A 21,937-nucleotide genomic window follows, 5' to 3' on the forward strand; every position below is an offset into this window, starting at 1 on the left:
GTTCCCGCAGGGCTGATCCCAAGGAATGGCAGGAGGGTCTCAGTTCCCGCAGGGCTGATCCCAAGGGATGGCCGGGGCTCTGCGCTCCCGCAGGGCTGATCCCAAGGGATGGCCGAGGCTCTCTGTTCCCGCAGGGCTGATCCCAAGGGATGGCCGAGGCTCTCTGTTCCCGCAGGGCTGATCCCAAGGGATGGCCGGGCCGGGGCGGTTCCGGGCCAGCTCTGAAGGGGCGCCACGCCCGGACCGGCCCTGAGGGGACATTACGCCGCCAGGGGGCGCTGCTCCCTCCGCGCCCTCGAGTCCTGCGCGCGGGCTCGGCCAAGCCCCGCCCCCTCGGCCCGCCCTCCTCCAACCGCTCCGAGCGCGGTTTGATTGGCAACCGCGCGCCGCGGCTCTCGCGCCGCAGCCTTCCCTCTCCCTAGCTCGCCCTCTGCAGGGCGATTGGCTGACGCAGCTGCCAATCACGGATTAGCCCCATCCCAACCAGTGGTGCCGCCTCCTGAGCGTGAGGCGCGGGTTGATTGGTGCACCGGGCTGTCAATCAGCAGCGCGCCCCGCCCCGTCGCGGTCAGGTAGCCCGGAAGATGGCGGCGGCGGCCGGTGGGGCTCTGTGAGGGGAGCGGCGGCGGGGCCGATGCCGCGGAGCCGGGGGGCGGCGGCTGCCGCGGGGGCTCCCCGGAGTCGCTGAGAACCTCGAGCCCCTCGTTCGGCGCCGGGCCTCAGTCCGGGAGCGGACGGCATGCGGCAGCGCGGGGGGCTCGGCGGGAGCGCCGGGCGGCGGGGGGGCGGTGGCCCGCGGCTCCTCGGCTCGCGACACCTGCTCGGGCTCGTCCTTCTGCTGTGGCCGCTCGTGGGGAGCGGCGAGGCGGCTCCGCTGCCGCCAGCAGGTGCAGGTGAGCGCGGGGAAGCGGGGCTGGGGGTGCGGCTCCGCGGCGGGGCCCGGGAGCGGCGGCACTGCGGGTTTCTGAGCCCCCGTCCCTCCCCCGTGCTGCGGGCAGGGCTCCGCCGAAGCGTCGGGAAGGGCACGGCGGGCGGCTGGGGCTCCCCGGCTGTAGGTCACGGCTCTGCCGGTGGCAGTGAGCGATATCCCGCTGTGGATCGCTCAGACCCCTGGCACTGAGCTACGGGCTTGCTCTCTCGGTGTGTTTACCGCAGACCTTCTTCCTATAGTGCTGCTGTTTTCGCCTGTACAGAGCTCGGCGGGATTTTTCTTTTTCTGGTTTTGCCTGTGAATCACCGGGACTCCCGTTCCTGGGTGGAGGCTCTTCAGGGCAGACGGCGCTTCCCTGTTTTCCGGTCAGATTAGTCGGATTCCCCCCCCCCCCGGCCCCCCCGGGCCGGGCTCTCTAAATAGTTATGTAGTTCACATTTCTCTCCTATGTTAGGTAACCCCAGCTTCCTTCGATTTCCCTGCTTATTTTCCTGTTTGTCTTAAAAGCATAAGCTAAACAATATGCCCTCGTAGTTGCAGGTGTGACTGATCAGAGGTTTATATGGACTCACAGGTACCAACTACGTCTTTGATTCATTTTTACTGTTGGCGTTTCATTGGGACTTACAAGTATAACATTGTATTGAGACTGACTTTTGTTAGAGTCGGGTTGGTTTGAATGTGTGCTGAGATTCCCTTCTAGCCATGAAGAGTTGTATAGCTTAAATAGACAAGATGTTGAGGGAGGAGCAGGAGCAGTGGGGAGGGAAAGATGTGAAGCACAAAGATTAGGTAATTTGGCTGCTCTTCCACACGAGGTATCAAAACTGGGAGTAGAACCCATACTTCCTTTATTTTCGGACCTGTGTCTCTTTCCCAGATTTTTCTTCCCAGAACATTTATGAATTGTTCATAAGTCACTCCGTCCATCAGCTTGCTTTGAGGTCTTTCATACTTTGTATAAAGGTAAACTTCTGAAAAGGAGAAATCTGTCAGTTAAATATTTATTTCCTTTGATGCTAAATGGTAATTTTTTTCTTTTATAAAATACTTGAGTTTTGTCCATATAATATCAATTTTTCATTGAGGTGTAAGGTAGGACAGCAGAATCAGTTCTGTATGGAGAATTTTTTTATGCCTTTTCTAGGTCTTACTTTTCTTGAAATGCAGTTAATTTTTCTATTGAAAGGGAAATGTCAAAGTGTTCCTTTTTTTTAATACTATTTCCTCTTTGCTATTAGGACTATGCATGTACCTTACAAAGATGGGGGAACAAAGCATAACTTCCATGGCACTGGTAAAAAGCTTTATTCTCAAAATAAAAAGCTGATTGGACAAATTGCAGGACATAGTATTAAAGTGTTGGTTTTTTGTTTTTGTTTTTTTTATTCTGTATTTTTAAAAGACTGAATCAGGTCTGCCAACTGCAATAGTGCTAAGAGAAATATTTATGATGTTGTGATATTGGACTCATACAACATGAATGAGATACTGTAATTTTATATGTAGGTTTTGGTTATATTTAGGCCAAAGTATGTATACATGGGATGTTATCTCAAGTGTAGCCAACTGCCCACGTCCTGTCATGGGAAACCCAGTGGACTCCAGGAAATGAAGCTGCTGCTTTCTACTGTGTCTTTGTCATGTAAGAAGAGATAATGTATTTGGATTACTTTATTGATGGATATTTAGTATTGAAACTTCAGGGCCTCACTAGGAGCCTTTTCCAGTTTCACTGGCATCACTTTTGCTGGGAGGACTTTCTCCTGACTGAAATAATGTGTGCCTGGTGGGTTTGAGTGCAACAGGTTCTTAGGCTGCAACGTGTCCTGTATCATCACCTGTAGGAGCAGCAGGAACCAGTGGGAAAGCTACAAGGCTCTTGTTTTTTTCTCCTTCCTTTGAATCCCGTGGATGACAATGAGACTGGTTCAGCTTGAACCTTCTCTGTCACTCTAGGCAGGTTTTATAACCTGTCTGAAGACAAACCTGTGACTTTATTTTGCAGGGTTAAGAGTCATGGGTTGTGTTTAAAAACAAATCAGCTGTATTCTGAATGTGCCTCTTGTGTCCCTGACAGGTTGCTTTGATTTCCTGTGTTGGGGCTGGCAGGTGGTGGTGGGCTCCATTCTGGGCCTTGGCAGTTTTTGTAGTTCACTGTAACACTTGGTCTGATACATATGGATTGAAAACTTGTGAAGAATTCAATGGGCTTTTCATAGAATGATTAGTAATTGGTTTCAAAATTACTTTAGAATCCCACAGTTCTTCACCTAACAAGAGTGGTTGCTTCTTTGACAATGGAGAAACATCTTTATGTGTGTCGCATGTAATAGGAAAGATGGGATCCACAGAAAAAGAAGGAAAGTGCCTGTAGTTATTATTGTAAGGAATTTTACAGACTGTTTCATGGAATACACCTGCAGTAAATTAACTCCTCCTCTGGGGAGGAAGCTGGAATGCTGGAAGTGGTGATGGGCAGGTTCTAGCAAGACTAGATTGAATTCCTTGTGCAAAAATGCTCCAATTTGTGGAAACGCTGTGGAAGTTTGCCAGACTGGATGGCTGGGGAGCTGTCAGGTTCTCAGGGCCCTGATTGAGATGAATGATGCCACTCTTTTCAAGTGTGGCTTCATAGTTCTTGCAGATGATGAGGTGTTCTATATTTATCTGCATTTTTGATGTTGTATTTCTAAACTGACTTAATATGTTTTTTATCCAACAATAAGGAGAGGAGGTAAATGAAATCAGGTTTGAACTGTTTAACTGGCAAGGTTCCTTGCAATTATTGTAGGAAATACAAAAAACAGGCTGTTGAAGATGCTACTGGCTAAAAATACTTTGGCTAACTTAGATTTAATTTATTCTTAGAGTGGAAAAGAAGGATACTGATACGTACTGTGATAGTTCTGAATTTAAGGTTTGACTTTAAACTGGAGGTGAGAGCTGGGGCAGTTGTGCTGAAAAGGAGTTCCTAGACTGAAGTGCTGAAGTTGTCTTGAGCCTGCAGTGTTGGTGATTTTCCCTGAGTGCATCAGGCTAACATGACTTCCACTATCAGCTGTGTGGCTGAAGTAAGGATGTTTGGGCACTGCTCTTCTGCAGCAGAGTTTAGCAGCCAAACACAGGGCATCACAACCCACCACCAAAGCTTCACATTCAGGCTCTTGGTTCTGACTTGGATTTCCATACTTGACCTTAATTCTGCTGAGCATCTGAATCAAGTGTGTGTGTAATGTCAGACAAAGTCTTTTCATCATCTCTGTGCTCTCTGAAGTCTTTGCAAATACAAAGTAAGACTCCAAAATACTTTTATTATCCTGTAAAACTTGTAGAGGTGGCAGCAATTTTAGCAGGTGTGTTCAGTTTCACACTTGTAATGACTACACAGTCTGATCAGTTGAAGTGAGGCAGCTGGACTTGGTGCCTACATGATTGCTTTTTGAGAACCTTGGGCTTGGGACTGAGTGGCCCAATTGGGTGTCAGTGGCAGGGAGTCCCTGCTGATGGACTTGGTCATGTAGGATCCAGGAAGAGATGGTTAGAAATTGGTATATAGTATCCAGAGTATCTAAATATTCATGCAGCTATGTCTAGTGTACTCAGCTGGCCTCAGGTGACAAGTTAAAACTTTTGAAATGAAGACACTTTTTTTGTGTGTGTTGAGATGAGTTCTGTAGTGTATATATATATACCCCTTGGGAAAATTGTTGCTTTGGAGTTGGTTTGGCTTGATGTTTTACTTGGAGTTCTGTCATACTGGGACCAAATTGCAGTTGTGGCCTGTGGTTTGGTACCATGTAAAATGTCTGTGACTCTTGCACATAATAAGAAAATTTTCTACGTGTATGCAAGTTAGCAACACTGAAAGTTAAGAAAAATCTTGCTTTTAAAGTGGGGATTTTAACTGTGGTATGTGCCTTCCATGGGAGTGGTCTATCCTTCTTCCCCTTTCAAGCACTGAACTTGTTTACTTCTCCCTATACTTCTTCTTCCAGCTTCTGTCCCAAGCATTTAATAATCGTAGAACTAGAGCTGGAAATTTGTCTTTTATCTTTTGTTTCTGTCTGTGAGTTTGACTCTGAGGTAGGAAGCCAGTGCTGACTTTGGCCGACAGGGATGTTCCACACAAGGCTTTGTTCACAGGCTTGGTTTGCTTTCTCTGCCTGTGGCTATAAAGTGTCTGGACTTTGCTACAACTAAAGGAGTCCTCATAGGAGGAGGTCACTTTCTGAAGCAGTTGCTTATGTCTCGAATGCTTGGGTGTATCTAATAATTCCTCAGTTATCATTGCAGCATGTTGAGATAGCACTGATCAGAGACTGTTTAAAGGTTTGTTGTCGCAGCATCAAGTGCTGGGCATTGGTTTGAAAGGGTGCATTGATGGGTGCTGGCTGTGCCCCTGTATAAAAAAAAGATTTTGTGAGATCCAGTATTCTGGATTGGTAAATTTGATTGGGAGTAATTTTCTGAATATTTGCTGTAGTCTGGTTTCAGTCACTATTCACACACGGTTTATCTGCGTGGGATAAAGGGACCTCAGTCAGTGTAATGCCAGAGCTGCAGAAATCACAGTTCTGTTTCAGTACTAACACTGCAGTTCTGCAGCAGAAGGACAGCACATGGAGTACTGGAGTCTGCCTTAGGTTTTATTTTGGGTCTGCCTTTCTGTTTGGTGTGGGCATTTAGTATCTGGAGCTTGATGCGGTTCTGGATACAATTTGCAAAAGCTTCAATGCTTTCGTTGCTCTCTGTGAGCTCTTTGTTTTCATTGTACTGCTGTTATGAAAGGTCTTGAGCAACATCTAGCTACTAGAAACATTTTGTCAACTTTTATAGTCAGAAATGTACAAAATGTCAGGATAGCCCTTTGAGTCTGCACGTGTGCTTTAAGCACTGTCTGTAGCAAGGTGTTGTGCCATACGTAGCTTAGGCAAGGTAGTGGTGGGAAGCACATTGTCAGTAAATTGTCTTCTGAATGATTTTAGTATGAAATGCTGTACAAAGTAACACCTTGTCCAACACTGCTACACTTACAAAAGTTTCCTTCCTGGTAGAAAACATCACTGTAGTGACTTAACAGTGACATGACTCTTCTGGGACTGCCATTGCACCCTGAGACTTCTTTGGTATGAAAGATGTGCAGAAAATAGTAACAGTAGATTTTTTTAGTGCTGACTTTTAAGCTTTCAGACTGTAGACCAGATCCAGTTCTCCAAAATCAGTCATTTACTCTATGGCCTGTGCTTCCTAGGCATCCTTTAGCTATGAATAGGGGTGAGAAATAGATCTAATAAGCTCTTTTTGCAAAATGCGGCTTTTTCCTTTCTTTCCTGCATTTCTTAACCCAGCTGTACATTGGAATTGGAAAGGCATCTACTATAAAATCAAGATTCCAGAAAATCCTGTCACATGAAAGTTGCATTTATGGATTTCTTTCCTGTGAAGTGAAGGAAATTAGTCTCTTCAAAGGCAGTGTATCTTAATAGCTTGTATTGCTATCAAATGACAGGAGAAAGAGATACTGTAGTTTTGGTTTCCATGCTGCAGATAATGCTTTTCTGGTGGTTTGAGATACCTTGATGTGTGATTTTCTCATGCTGCTTTGAATTATTGTGGTCTTTCCTGTGTAAAAAAAAAAAAAAATCTACAACTCCCATGCCTCACTGTTGGAGAAATGATATAGCAGATGAAAAAAAATGTACTTGAGCAGGAAATAATTGTCAAAACTAACATCTAGCAGTACAGAATAAAGTATGCACAGCAGAATTTTGTGAGCATGTGTATGTACCTATATGCACACATATACATACACACAATGAAGAGTCAGTGATACATTTGCAAGATGATAATGCTACCCACATTTTCCAGAAACACTGCCATGAAGGCATAAGGCACATAATTATTGAACATGGATATTTTTTACCTTGTCTTAAGATGCCTTTGTGCAAACATGAGATTCTAGCACTAAAACTTCAAACAGATCTCGCTCTGTAAACACTTGAAGTACCAGCCTATATTTAGTCCTTATTAAAATTGAGCAGTATGCTGTTGTATGAGTAATTCTCTGACATTACTGGGAAGACTTGTAGGATAATAGAATAAGGTCAGTAATGTAAAACTAATCCCAGCTCAGAGTTTTGCTGGTTACTAACTGTTCAGCCAATATTCAGGCCAGGACAAGTGTTCAGAAACAGGAGGATCAGAGCAGTGTTGTTCCGAGATGCTGTGCTCCAGGAGAGTCCAGCATTTCCCTGGGTATTGTTGCCTTAGGATATGTAACCTGTGCCACTCTTCCACACAAAGTGGATTTAAGCAGATGTAGAAACTCACTTGAAGCACATTGTAAAAGCATTTAGGGGGGAGCATGGGATAAAGCAGTTTGAAAAAATGCTGGCTTATACTGCAGGGTAGACTTCTGTTCTTTTTAAGGACAAATGGGAGGACAGAGATAATTTGCTGAGAATTGTTGACATGGAATTACACATCCAGTCGTGATATGAAGTAGCTAAAATTTCTTCTTGAAAATATTGTAACTTATTGCATAGGACAGTGATATTTCAGGGTCATGTGTCCACAAAACACACATTTAACTGTGAAACTGGCTTTTGACACTGTAGAAATATATCCAGAACTCAAGATGGGTTGAAGGAGTGTGTCAGAGGGGTTTTTATTGTTTCATGGGGATAAACTCTGTAAGAAATGGCTATGTTGCTGTCTTCATTACCCTTACTTCTGATGGTCAGTGGTTGTAAAGAAGAATTCTTTTTCAAAAGAATTGTCTATGCACATGCCTTGGCCTTTCATCCCACCCACCTGCCCCATGAGGGACTTAATGGAGTTCTAGGGTAAGGCAGGGTTTGTAGTGGACAAGTTGAGTAGAGGGATGAAATGTTTCAATTTCTGTCTGGTAGAATATGGGAACAGACTTGTATTTGACTTTTGATTATTTTTTCCCCACACTACTGCTGAAAAGTCTTGTCGTTTTACTTGTGTCTTTCCAAGTGCCAGACTTTGATTTAGGCCATGTGACACAATTCAGATTTAGCCAGGAAATCGTTTTATTGACAAGCTGTTAGTTACTGCTTCTTGTTTTCAGAAAGATTAAGTACAATTGTGCACAAGTAACTTGGAAAGCTGCAGCTTTAAGTCCCTAAGAGGTTTTTTTGCTTGAGACTATATCTAGAAAGTAAGATTTTTCCACAGAAGGAAAAATAAAACCAGTTGATAAAGTGCTTTTGCAAAAGGGTACATAATACCCAAGGTTCCTTTTATTAGTAATGCATTAGACATTTGCATTATCCAACGTAAGGGTAGCAATAAAGTCATGAGAAGACAGACTTTTGAAGTAACTCTTCAGTTAATAAAATTTTCAATAGTTTGTTCCAGGTTATTGTTCTAAGACAGTAAACATTTCTGCTTGAGTTGAGTGGCTTAAGTACTAAATATCTGAATGCTGAAAAGTTCAGGTGTAAACTGAGAAACGTAGAAGTTCCTTAAGCAGTGTCGTGTGCCTGTTCTTAGAGAGCAACGCTCAATGAAGGAACATTTCCAGTCGCTGCTTGAAATATTTTGGGCATTTGGAACCCATTTTAGATTTCACTAAGGTGCTGCCATTGCACTGAGGACATCAAGTCAATGAAAATCTTCTGAGATCTTGGGAATGTTTCTTCCTGGAGTACTGGTGTTTTACTGGTAATGGCCATTCAAGGCAAAGGGCAGATTGGAATTAGGAGTGTCTCTCTCACCCTAGAATTCTCTTCATTTTATTTTCAAAAGAATGTCTGAAGTGCAAATAACACTCCTTCAAAACTTAAGTTTTTGTTTGCTTGTGTTGTATCTCAGTTGAAGGTTGGTGATTTGAATGCCCTTCTAATGTAGTATTTTAAAGCCCATTGTGATGTAGCATTGCACAACTGAATAATCGTACTGCACCCATTTCTGCTGAAACTTAATCTTGAAAACGATGCTTTTTTTGGCTCAGTTGTTAAATGCAGCATAGCAGGAAAAAATTGAGATTACAAGAATGCAGTAATGAATGGAATGTGCTTGAGTTTGGTTGGGGTTTTTTTGTTGTGAAATGGAGGAGTTGCAGTGTCTGTTGTGCTTTACCTTATCATACAGCTTGGGCATTACACAATAGATGTGTCAAAAATAATTTTGAATAGAGGTTTTGTGTAGTATTCTCCCTGTTACCTGCAGGCTATCTGAATTTATAGGCCTGGTTCTGTCTGTATGGTTTTGTTCTTATTAGTAGCAAACCTCTGAAGATTTCAGGGAGTAAATAAATGCAGGAGAGCCTCTTTATGAGGGAAAGATAATGATCTGAATCTGACTTGTGAAGAACTGGATAGGAGTCGATAGCACTTTCCCACTTAATTGCTGGCATAGAAGAGAATGACAGCATTATTTAGGAAAGTTGGGATAGCTTTTAAAATCATATTTGTCAAAGCCACTATAAATTAGGGTGATATTACACTTTTAAATGTGGTTGTTTTAATATTCGTTAAAAGCAGAGTAAGTAAACTGACAAAGTTTATGAAAGATGCCCTGGGTATAGCTAGGGAGCAAAATTAGATTTGGTCATTCATTAGTATTTGAAAGACTGTGCTGTTCTGCCTTGGTGTCATAAAGTAGCATCTTAGTTCATGATCATATAATTTGAGTGTGTCCAAGAGACAGTTTAAGTGACTGCTGTCATGCTAGATTTGTGCTGGAAATAGTTATAGCTATTAGTGCCAGTTATATAGCTGCTCTTGAAAGGAAATGGGCTCTTGCTTATGCAGTGGGACTGTTGTTGCATAGCAACTACTGTGCTGAAAGCTTAAAATCAGATGCTCCCTTGAAGTTCACTGTGCCCTAATAATGCTTAATTTATCTGTGCCTTACGCTGCCTTTATCACAGTAATGAATGTCTTTTATCAGTGCACTCGGTAATGTCTGGAATATACATTTACTTTTCTGTTTCCCTGGGCTTAGAACTGTGTGGTATCACACACTTTTTAGCCCAGTTTTCTGAAGGTTGAGAACCTAATAATGTGATTACTCACATTGAACCAAAATTAAGAGTACATACCGGCCTTTCATTATTTGGTAGTAGAAGGAAGGCAAGCCCAGCATCCCTCATGTATGGGCAGCTACACCTGGTCCTGTGTTGTCCTGAGTGGAGGCTGTTGCTTTGCAAGTAAGTGTGGATGGAATATTTGGCTAGTTGGCATGCTCATTACTTATAATTAATGATACCAAAGGATGCCACAGGTGGATGACATGTGGGTATTTGAGAGTATTGTGGGCAGACTGGGAAATAGGATAGAGAAGGCAAACAATTCTAGTGAGAAAACTTGTGTTTGCTTGAATGTTGCATTTGGTAGTTGGAGAACTATCTTATGAAGAAAGGAGATTTAAAAGAAACTTAAGAAGTTATAGGGAATCCTGGCCTATAGAAGTTGCTTTGAAATATGCTTTGTATGAAAATAATATTTTCCACCCCTTGAAACATTGTAATAAATACTGACGTGTGTATTCTCAGGTCCGTACTTGATCCTGAGAATGCCAACACAGCTCATCATCATTGTTTCCTCAGTGAGCCTGTTCGTGTGCTTGCCTGTGTTCAGCCTTTGACTTCACATGTGCTGTGCTCAAATTTAGGCTTTAGTGAAGAACTTGCTTAGGAAATGGCATCTTCAGAGGTGCTGAGGAATCTGCTTCACAAGCTGTTAATTAAATGTCTGCCTCAACCAGGGCTTTGAATTGTTTATGATACCATGTACTTCTAAAAAGTGGGTAAATAACATAGATGTATTTAATCCTGTGAAGCTTTGGAAGAGTACTTGATTTTCTGTGTTGATAATTTAGGACCACCTAGATGCCATTTTGGGATGGAACATGTGCTAGCACAGAGCTTTGTAAAGCTTTACTTCGTGTGAACCTTGCAGTAACACATAGTGACACAGCTGCACTTCATCTCCTGCTTATTTTAATATATGATGGATGTAATCCAGGCCTCTTCCTCTGGCTTAAGTAGTTTGGATATACCAAAGCAAAGTAGTCTAGGCTGTTTGTGTTAGCTGACAGGAAGCCTTTTGCAGTTGCCATATTAGAGATGGTTGGTTTGTTTTTTTTTTTTTTAAATCTGTTTGATGGTTCCTTTCCTAAAGAACAGATTCTGACTTCTGGATAAATATTAAGATGCCTTAGGTTGTTACTGCATAGGGTTACAGTAAATATGGCAGGGTTTTAAAGTGATATGCTGAGTAAATCTCTTAACTTCTCTAGAATGTATAATATTAAGAATCTTGAATGTGAGTGTTTATTGGATTTTATCCAGGTTTATATTAAAATTATTTCAATTTACAATGGTTTTTAACAGGTTTTTTAATTAAAGAACATTCTTGTGTGATGACTATATAAAATGCTCTTCTGCATTAATTAGAATGGATTTCTTGCTGGTTGCTGTTTTCGGTCAGGATCATAAAAGTAAATATCCATCATTCCTTGATACTTCCACAATTTACAAACAAAAGGGTGTATTAAATATCTTCTAGTTCCAAGTGATTTTACAAAGCTCCAGTGAATTAATCGTTGGATGGAAATAGTTGAAAAACAAGGTTATACTGCAGCAGATTTTCAGCACTTTGTCACAAAGACCAGTTCCAATATTTAATCAGTGACTTCTATCACTGAATATGTATACATGCAAGCTATTAAAATAGCTTCACTTATAATAAATTTTAGCCCAGTTACAGGTTGCCGTAATTTAATACTTAATTTTACATTAATTTTTTTAAAAATCCTGCAAATTAAAGATATTACTTATTAATTACTGTGTAAGAAACTTCAAAGTTTATCCAAACAGAGATGGGTTCTATAATTCTTAGTAAGTAGCTCTTAATTGTATGAGTCATCTGAAATGCTGTTCTGTAACTGTTGCAGAAACTTGCCCATGATAATTGGCATTTTTCTTGTGTTAAAGCTTCTGTTCATAACTTTCTATGTGAAAATTGCCTTGTGCTTTTGGAAGTTTAGATGACTTCCATCTTAACAGACCTTTAATGATAAGCTGCATTTTCAAAGTGATCTTTGCTTTTAAAAGAAAAAACTCATTACTTTCTCCAATTATTTGCTGCTCATTCACATGCTTTCTTTCCTAGGAAATTATAAAAGGATTTAAAGGTTAGGAAGTAACATAATGAACAGCAGCAATATTTTTCTTTTAGGTATTCTTTCCAAGACACTTAAAAGAGATGGTTACCTTATGGAGAACAGTGTAACTTGCATAAAACACTTAAGACTTTAGGCTTGATAAATGTGCAGTTTCCCTCACAGAAGGAATTCCAGCAAAAATGTAATCTGTTTCATATTAAATGTCTGAATACATATGCAGTGTATCTAACATGTTCAATAAGTGCAACTTAAGATTGGTAGTGCTCATTATGTCTCACTTTGAGTGATATAATAAATAAACCACTTGGAGTTAAATAAATGTCTCGCTTTGTGTTAATAAATTGTGCGTAAGATCATCTGGAACTTGAATCCTCCCAGCTGGATTTGCTATGATAACTTCTAACTGCTGGGGTCAAAAATGGGGATCCTAAGTTGCAGTGAGCATGATAATGTTTGTGTAAACAGTAGTTGTGATTGTGCTGCTGTAGCTGGGATAGTGCAGGGCTGAGAGTTTGTAGGTAGAGACACCATCATGTTGTAGACCAACTGATGTACTTGCAGTAGATGTACTTCTGGGGGCACAAACCCCAGGTCAGGTCTTGAAAAGAAACAGTAGGATTGAAAGAAGTAAAGGAAACTTTGAAGAGCTGCTTCAAGTTTCGGTAGAGGCTGGTCAGAAAGAGCATCTAGAAGATGACGTGGTGTTTGGAGCAGAAGGTTCTGGTGAGAAGGGATAATGCTCAGTTTCTGTGGGGAACAGGAAGTCACTGGAAAATTCATGTTAGCCATGTGGGCATCAAAAGAGACCTTAGAGTGTACTAGAAACTCAGAGTTTGATAACATTTTTTAGTGTTTCATACACTTGGCAGTTGAGGTGCTGTAACAACCTGGTCTGAAATTAAGTCCTCAAATAGCAGGAATGCTTTCTGTGAGTAATTACAATGCTCTTGGTGGCTGAGTTCAGTGTGCAAGGATTTGCTTGGCCAACTTTCCTAAATGCTTGAAACATTTGAGGGGTTCAGGAGTCTTGATCTTCTACTGGGAGGAGTATATTGTGATTGTGGTGATGTGTTCCTGGGTGTTTGTCAGAGAAAATCTGCATCGGTTCAGTAGATAGTCTGGGGTGAGTTGACTTCTTGTTTCAGTGGAGTTGCTGGTGAAGGTAAGGAAGTTGTTTGGAAATCAGGTGTGATGGGTTTGGAAAAATGTCTGAAACAGTAATTTTAATTTGTAATACCTGGTAACATAAATATTTTCTTTTTTTTTTGTAATAAAGCTACCTTTTATAATTTGGTTTCAAATAGGAGTTCAAAGGAATTTTTAAAATTTTATCTGCAGCTGTATTACCTGTGTCTGTTTGTTACAGTAATTCAACTAATTAATGACTTCACAAAAAATGCTTGTATTTGCAGTTCAGGTAATTTTCAGTCTCCATCAGGCTACTGAACATCTGGAGGAAGTAAACAGAAGTCAGCTGTTGTCTTCCCCTTGTTTCTTGTTGATGCTTAGAAATTGAAAAATATCCATTGAGTTATGTAGAAGACTTGATTTAAATGAATATAAATTGTTCTATTGAGAGCCCTCTTCAGAGATACTTTGTTCTCTTCAGAGTTATGACTAAAAGCTGGTGAGTGGTCTCACATTGTTGATCTGTGTTTGAACAATTCTCAATATCTGCAGTGAATTCCAGTCCCTAATGAGGTTAGAATGCCAAAACTGTTGTGGAAACCAGAAACAGAATCACTTGTTTGAAAACCTTCCATTTTTGCTAACTTTTATTTGTTGTATTGATAATATTCCTAGTTGTGCAGAAAATGTGACCTGAAAATATGCTGACACTTGAAAGCAGGATTTTCATTATGTCAATTTAGTCTTTACATGTAATTAAAGTAAGTAAATATTCTGTAAGTGTTCAGTGGAACATGATAAAAAGCTGTAGCTTTTTTTTCTGCAAATCTCTTAAATTATGTAGTTTTTTGAAGGTTTAAGAGGTAGGTGGAAAAGTTTGTGTGCCCCTTAACTCATGATCAGCTTCTGCTTTTCTTATTGTCAAGGCTTCGTATACACTGTGTCCTGTTGCCAGACGTTCCCATTGATACTGAAATGCTCTCGTAAAATCCAGTCAGTCCAGGTCACCTGACATTGTTAAACTCTGACAGTGATGTAATATCTAAATATATTTAATTAGTTGTGGTCCAACTACTCTTCTAATCCCTGTGGCAGTACCTGTTTGAAAAGAAACAGCAACAACAAAACTCCTCAAGATGCGTGCTCTGGTCTCCTAGGGAACCACATGTCTTTGTTCTCTATCGAAGATGAAAACAGGGAGGAAAATAGGTTTAATACCCCTGGAAATAACTTATGATTTTTCTAAAATGCCATTTGAGGCTTTTGATCCTGTGTGAGTAATAACCTGACTTAATCTCAGGAAATATATTGTAGAATGTTTATCTATAAAATGTTGGAAAATTATTTGTAAGTGTTTGTAAAATGGCTAGAAATCTGAAGTTCTCGAAATGGAGACAAATCACCCAGTGAATCACAAGAAGCAGAAACTGGGTGGAGCTGATTACATCCATTGCATTTGTGACAGCAACTTGCGTGTTTGGCAGATTGTCACAAATGCATTTATTGAAAGACAGAATACTGTCCTATGGTGATATATTTTAAATCTGTGTGCAGATTAGGTGAAGATTTTTACTTGCTGTCTGTTCTTTAGGTCAGGTGTTTTAGCTCATGGGAAATGTCTTCCAAAAGACCAGATTTCTACTCTCTGTGTTTGGATATCTGTATAAATTTATTGACTTAAACAGAATCCCAAGGCTTGCTACTATCACATTCATGGGATTAAATGTTCAGCTTCCCATTTTAAAGTAAATGCTGGTAGGTAGTATGTTTTGGAGGAACTTCTTAGAGTGCTAAACATATTTATATAATACTGCATACATGTTTATTTCTAGGAGAAGGAGCTACAGCTGAAGTTCCCTCATCTTTTGTGGTTCTGTCTCTGTGTACTCTGGTAGTCCTGGTCATTCTGCTGGCAAATTGTGTCTCCTGCTGTAAAGACCCTGAGATAGATTTCAAGGTAAGACCTGAAGTTACCAAGGTGTGTATAAGTGATAATTCTCAGCTGCATCGTGGTATCCAGAACACTTGATTAGTTGTGCTAATACTCTTCAGTGTCACTGTACATCCTCTCTTCTCAAACAGCCAGTGACTGTATTCTTGCAGGCTGTGAAGTCCTGATGCAGGTGTTTGTTTGAACTAATTGGTCCCTGCTGCAGTAAGAATCTTTAATGCCTTTTCAAAATAGTAACTGGCTATCAGGATCAGTAATAAAAGTTACACCCTTGAGACAATTTTGCTGTAAAGAACCTTTTTGTTGTTGTTCTGTGTTTTATTTTGTTTTTCTTAGTCTGCTGGTGGGGTTTAAGACACTTCTGTCGAATAAGAATACTGAAGATGCATATGCACTGTAGCAAAACTCTTGAGAAATTGTCATCAGAGAATAGTTACTTTTGGAACATCTGTAATCAGTGTTCCTAAAATTGAGCTTTGCTCTCATTTCTAACTGGAGAATATTTGGCCTGAGCAGTTCATGGTAGTTTGTTCAAAGCCAGCATTTAAAGTAAAAAGAAAACAAAGCAAAAAACCAACACCACCAACAAAACCCAAACCACCAAGTCCACAAAAACCCAACTAAACAAAAACCCCTTGATTATTAAAAGCAATTCTTTAATCTCTTTGAGACAGCAATTAATGGAAAATAAAGAATAGAATACTAAATGTCTGTTACTATCCTTGGAAGAAAGCTTAAGCTTCCTTTGCATTGGTCATTCAAACTGAAAGAAATGTATTAGTACTTATTTAAAGGCAAGGATCAGCTTGTTTACTAAGACTTCTTTTGTTTAGGAATTTGAAGATAACTTTGATGATGAAATAGATTTTACACCTCCAGCAGAAGATACTCCATCTGTTCAGTCTCCAGCAGAAGTGTTTACTCTTTCAGTTCCCAATATTGCTTTACCAACTCCCTCCCAGTTTCCATCTCGTACAGGTAAAATACTGGTTTTCAGTGCAAAAACAAAAGTAGCCATTTTCAGTGTCTAAAATGGAGTGTGACTGATTGTGTTTGACTTTACTGTAACAAATAACTTGCTACAGATTTCCATAAACCGAGCCAATATATTTTGTAGGGTAAAGGATAAAATGTGAAATACTGCTTCTACGATGTTAACCTGTGGCAGGGTAAGAGAGCTTAAGAGAGCAAAACTTCCTTAAAACCCCCTCTCTAGATTGCTGTCATCATATCTCTATATACCTAAAGGGTTTGAAGTACCCTGGCACACTTGTTACTTCGCTCTTTAGTGGTTTTCTTCATGGCTAAGTTGTCATTGGATTTTAACCACCACCCTTAAATGGAAACAAGAGTCAATCCTTTACTTGACATCAGTGCTGCTATTCAGCTGCATCACTTTCTTAATGTCACTGTAGACTATTTGTGCTGTAAATGTGATCTTGGTAAGACAGAGCATTAGGTTTAATCTCTCTGTGTGGAAGGGTTTTTGGAATGTGTTCTTTAAAACACAATTTTTGTAAAGGGAAACTTAAGCATCTTATCATACTATAACCACAGTTTAGCCTGGAGTGCTTACTCTCCTATTATGTGCTATTTCACATAATTTTACGTACTACTTGTGTTGCTTGAGCATTAGATGTTCAGGGAAGCTTCTAGTAAAATTCCTGTATGAATTTCAAGAAACTCAGTGTGCCTTTAATACAAATGACACAGTTGTACAAATGACTCAGTATTTTAAAGAGCTGGGAAAAATTGAGTGAAAAATTTTATGTCAGCTCTTCTGTGTAGCCATAATTGTTAAAATGATACTGTCACAACAAGGGTTTTGCCAGAAGTAAGGCAATGTGCTTGAGTGCTTGGGTAAAATGTGGTTGCACTGCTGTGGCCTTCACCATGCTTAGGAGCACACTGACAGTGAATTATACAGCTCTGGCTCTTCCAGTACAATAATACTGCTCTAAATGTGGTTTATGGAAATAAATGGTGGGCTAGAATTCTCAGACAAGAAAAGGTTTTGTTTACATCTATTTGTTAGTGTTCCTAAGCAGTGGGCAGCAGAGGGATAGATGCTGCTGGATCTCCTCTGGTGTATGGGGTCTGCCATTGTTACTGCCCATTATCTGCAGCAATCTGGGTTTTCTTTTCTGTCCTTCTCCTCTCTGGGCTCTTATGTGAAGCATTTTTAGTTGAAAAATGTCCTCCTTCCAGATGGTAGCTACAAGTAGGGCAGTTGGGCTGAAGAATAAAGCAGTCAAACTGTTTCTCTTAAAACAGTAACTCTATATAACTATAAATGTTAATATGTACATTGGGTTTTCTATTTTACTTACATAGGAAACTATTTTAAGTAGATTGTTTTCTCTACCCAGCTACAGGCTATAACACAGTTTTATATTGGAAGCAGAACTTAGCCTTTTTGCCTTCTTGCTGAATGTGTTAAAAGCTTTTAAGCTCACATTTCTTCAGGACAATTGCTGTGGTTTTGTAGGGGGTGTGTTCTGGTATGGCTTAGAAGCTGCCCCTGAGTAAAGTTTCACTTGAGTGCTGTTGTCACAACATTACCTTCCTACTTTATGTACATTTGACAAGGTTTTGGTGCTTGGGCTGAATGTGTGCACCCTGTTGGGAATAAATTTTGTAGAAGCTTGCATTATTTCCTCAGCAGTTGCTGACTTTGGCCATCTGAGTGGTTGATAACGTGTTACATTTGTTTCATTGTGTGACAGATGGATCAAAGTCTCAAGTTGCACGTCAGAGTCTAAACTACATCCAGGAAATTGGAAATGGCTGGTTTGGAAAGGTGAGGAGTTATCTCTTAATATTGCTCAGATTGAGGCTTATTCCCAGCTGACTAGGCCTCTGTATTTACCTTAAAATGGTACTCAAAAAAAGTAGTAACATAAGAAAAATTGAAGTTGAAATTAGATAGTTCCTTGCATGCAGTACTTTTTGAATTTACCTGTAGATTCTTACTAGAGACTACTTAGACTTTTCACTTACATGGATTTGAGTTAATGCACTCCTGTTTTTACCAATTCTTTTTAGGAAAAAATTTAAGTTAATAAACAGTCTTCACCAGCAAACATGTTTTCTGAAAGCTGATGTGTAGATCAGTTGTCAAGATTTAAGTATGGGTATTTAATTATCAAAACTCTGTTTGTGTTTGTAAAAAAGCCAGAGTGTCTTTCCTACAACATGTTTTTAGCTCTTGTTTTTCTTTGGAGGAACACTACAGAATTCCCTTCTGATTAAAGACACAATCTCTTTTTCAGGTTCTCCTTGGAGAGATCTACACAGGCACTAGTGTAGCAAGGGTAATAGTGAAGGAGTTAAAGGCAAGTGCAGGTCCCAAGGAGCAAGAACAGTTTTTAAGAAATGGAGAACCATATTAGTAAGTAATGTTTCACAGCTTCATTCTACTGCAGATGAGTTTTGGACGTTGCTTTTGTTCAGTGTTATTGTCTCTACTTGCCCTCCCATATAACTGTAATGTTTGTCTTTAAAATGTGAAATAATTCAACCCAAAGTGAGCAAAAGTTGTGTTCACATAACTTAGTGTGCTTTACCTTGCCTGGACATGCTGTAAAAGATTGGTCAGTGAAGAGCTTTCTCTTCTCCGTGCTTTCTAACATCCTGGCTATATTTGCATTTAGGCTTGGGTTGTTGGCAGTTGTCAGAAGAAATTTCATGCCTTCTGCTGCATTGGCACAAGTGGTTTTGGAGCAATTTAGGAAAAGTAACTGATCTGGCTGGGAACTAACCTGGCTAAAAAAAGGTTTATCTTTTAGCCAGCTCTGTACCTTGGTGTAGTTCGTGAACCAGTTGCATGCTTTTATTTTTGGTATGAGGGGTGGTGGGAGGATGGGTGTGACTCTCATGTGACAGTCCTGGATTTTTTGGGTTTGAGATGCTCTGAGTTTTGGCTGCTGTCAATGATACACTGCAGCAATACAAAGGAGATACAAAGGTCCAAATGGAATCTGTGGCTTTGGTACTTGGCACCTTCTGTTCCTGCCACCCCCCTCCAATGTTGTGTTGAAACTTCTGGTAAGGATTTCAGTGTGTTGCATTCTGCTGTGATCTTCCTGGCTTTAACTGTATTTTTTCACTCCAGCATTCTTCAGCATCCAAATGTTCTCCAGTGTATTGGGCAATGTGTGGAAGCCATTCCTTATCTCCTAGTTTTTGAGTTCTGTGACTTGGTAAGTGCACTTATACGAGAGGCTGCAGTTGTTTTTCTGCTGGTGTGAATTGTGTGTGGTATATTTACTGCCCTTTGCTCATGAAATGATTCTTCTTCTCTCTGGGAAGTTTTTTGATTAACCAGAATTTCACAGGACTTTTTTTTTTTGTTTAGAGACACCACAATTACAATTTTTTTGGTACTTTTTTCAATTCATCATGTATGTTCTAAGTGCTTGTGGAATATTCTGAAGAGGCAAATACCTGTTCTTTGATAATGGAATTGCCAGTCTCTTTCAGTCTGCCTTCAACAGGGAGCTTGGAGGGCAGAGGGTGTCATAGAAAGGAGCTTTTTATCACAGTCCAGTATCACATGCATGCACTAACATCACATCTGAGATGATATTTGCTGTCTGCAATCTTAATGTGCTTTTATTACCATTTATGTGAAAATGTTAATTGAGGAAAATGGAAGAATTTCCTGCCTCCTGCCTCCACCCCCACCTCTGCAGTGCCCGGATTTTACCTGTGCTGTGCAGCTTTGGGCTAAAATGCAATGGTGGGCTCACATCTGATATCAGTCATGTGTCTTCTTATAGCTAGAATTTTCAGTTTCAGTGTTCATTCTCTTCCTGGTCCTTTCTCTTACTGTATTATTCTTTTCCCTACTTTCTTATCCTTTTATTTGCCTTCTTCTGCCCCCCAAGCAACTGCCTTATGCTTCCTGGGCACCAGAAGAAAAGGTAGGAACACACTGAAGGGTGTTCCCACTGCTTTCAGTGCCACAGTGGTCCCTGGAATGGGAGGGACAGCACAAAGCCTTGCTCAGCCACCACATTCCTTGGAATGTACGTGAATGTTGTGAGGGGGGGGGCATGTCGAGAACCTCTGAACTGTGCCCAGCATGCAGAGTCATGAGAGACAAAAATTTGGATTCATGGTCTGGAAAGACTTGAGTTGTTTTATTGTAGCTTAACAAGTTACTAAAACCAAACAAACCCCAAAGTCCAGGTGGCTATCTAAACATTGGCTCAGTAGCTGCTTTTAAGGTTTGTTGTGCAGATGTCACCCAAAGCAGAGTTCCTTGGGAAATGTCAAGACAGAAATGAAGTCAGAAGTGCACAGATATTACTAAGGAATGAATCTTTCAGAAATAAGGCAGTTTGCATTTATAAATTTCAGCAAGATCTTTTTTACCAGTTTGCGTACTTCACAATTTTCCTTTAAACTCAGGTGCAAAAATCTGCTTCTAGTTACCTCAGGCAATTTAAATTAGTTAGCATGAACTTGAGATTTTTGAGAAATATAAATTAATCTGTGACCTTGAATAACTATATTTTTACTTGCTGCTCTTTTGCTCAAATGTATTAGCTGTGGTAAATTAATGAGGCAGAAGTGCTGATAAAATCCTTCTTTTCCAAATTAAAGAAATGCCTGAACTTTTTAAGTGACTGATCAAAGTGAAATGTTCTGGTTTTGCTAACAATTAAAAACTCTGTGCCTAAGGTTAACAGATAAGGTTTTTTATAGTTTTTCAATGTAGAAATAGAATACTTCTTACTGGTTTTTAAACCTGCAATTCAGATTGGAGTTTCTTTAAAAGGACCTTGGAAAGAGAATTGCGTTTTATAGAGTCAATCAGATATACATCCAAATCAGATTTAATTGCTGCCATGTTTTCAAATAGTTATGTGATTTGATCCAACTTCAAATTTGAAGATGGAGTAGCTTTTAAAGCTTGCCCTACTTTAAGTATACAGGAAAAAATAATATCCTCGTTTGATGCCTGATTATTTTTGCCAGAAGTTGTCATGATCCTGCAGAGTAATCTGGAAAGGATTTTATTTAAGGGGAATAAAACAGATTTTCACTTTAACTGGGGGCAGTAAGCTTGACAGTTAAAGTGGTGGTTTTACAAATTTGAGTGTAGTTAGGTAATTTCTTTGGAATGGAAAATAAATGTCTGTGCTCATTTTTCTATTCCAAGTGAACTAAAACTTGGTTTTAGAAAATTATATATTAGAGTCAGTTAAACATAACTTTCGTATTGAAGTCTGGCTCACTTAAAGAGGTCTTACTTGGTAGAGCTGAGTATCTCCTAGACATGGTAACATTTTTTTTCCCTGTGCACACAAATACACAGGAGCTGGGCAGACAGGGCAGTGTTCACTTGAGCAGTTTGATGCAGAGACTGGGACAAGGGAGTAGCTCAGTGTCCCTGTACATCACTAATTCTTGGTGTGGTCCAGGGCCTGGGGTGGGAGGTGGCAATGTTGGAGTAAGGGCAGAGAAGAGACAGGAAGGAAGCAATGTAAAGGAAGCATGATGGCACCTTTTGGAACAGGAGATGGTGCTAAATAGGTTTTTTTAGTAAAAAGGTTTTTAAGGGAGTGTCAGGAAGCTTTTTATCGCTGTGGTTGGAATGGCAGTTACTTGGATTTTTTAGACTTTTAGTAATTGATCTCAAAACTCCTTTTGTACTTTTTTTTCCTGAAATGGGTGAATTGGGGTGCATGGAGGTGCACACACAGGAGTGAGTCTTCATCAGAAAAAACATCAGGGCAGGTGGAACTTAAAGTGGT

At 40.2% G+C, this 21,937-nt stretch overlaps 1 protein-coding gene across 1 annotated transcript in view; it reads left to right on the forward strand.

Annotated features, from left to right (window-relative positions):
* The first annotated feature begins 604 nt into the window (after positions 1 to 604).
* Positions 605 to 21,937, forward strand: part of LMTK2 (lemur tyrosine kinase 2) — a 41,417-nt gene continuing 20,084 nt past the window's right edge. The window contains exons 1-6 of the mRNA XM_082291925.1: positions 605 to 893; positions 15,055 to 15,179; positions 16,007 to 16,151; positions 17,900 to 17,973; positions 18,446 to 18,564; positions 19,288 to 19,375. Coding sequence (XP_082148051.1) covers positions 740 to 893; positions 15,055 to 15,179; positions 16,007 to 16,151; positions 17,900 to 17,973; positions 18,446 to 18,564; positions 19,288 to 19,375 — 705 coding nt within the window. The 5' untranslated portion in view covers positions 605 to 739. The remainder of the gene's footprint in view (positions 894 to 15,054; positions 15,180 to 16,006; positions 16,152 to 17,899; positions 17,974 to 18,445; positions 18,565 to 19,287; positions 19,376 to 21,937) is intronic.

Source organism: Coloeus monedula, assembly GCF_965178545.1.
Source record: "Coloeus monedula genome assembly, chromosome: 16".
NCBI classification, from domain to species: domain Eukaryota; kingdom Metazoa; phylum Chordata; class Aves; order Passeriformes; family Corvidae; genus Coloeus; species Coloeus monedula.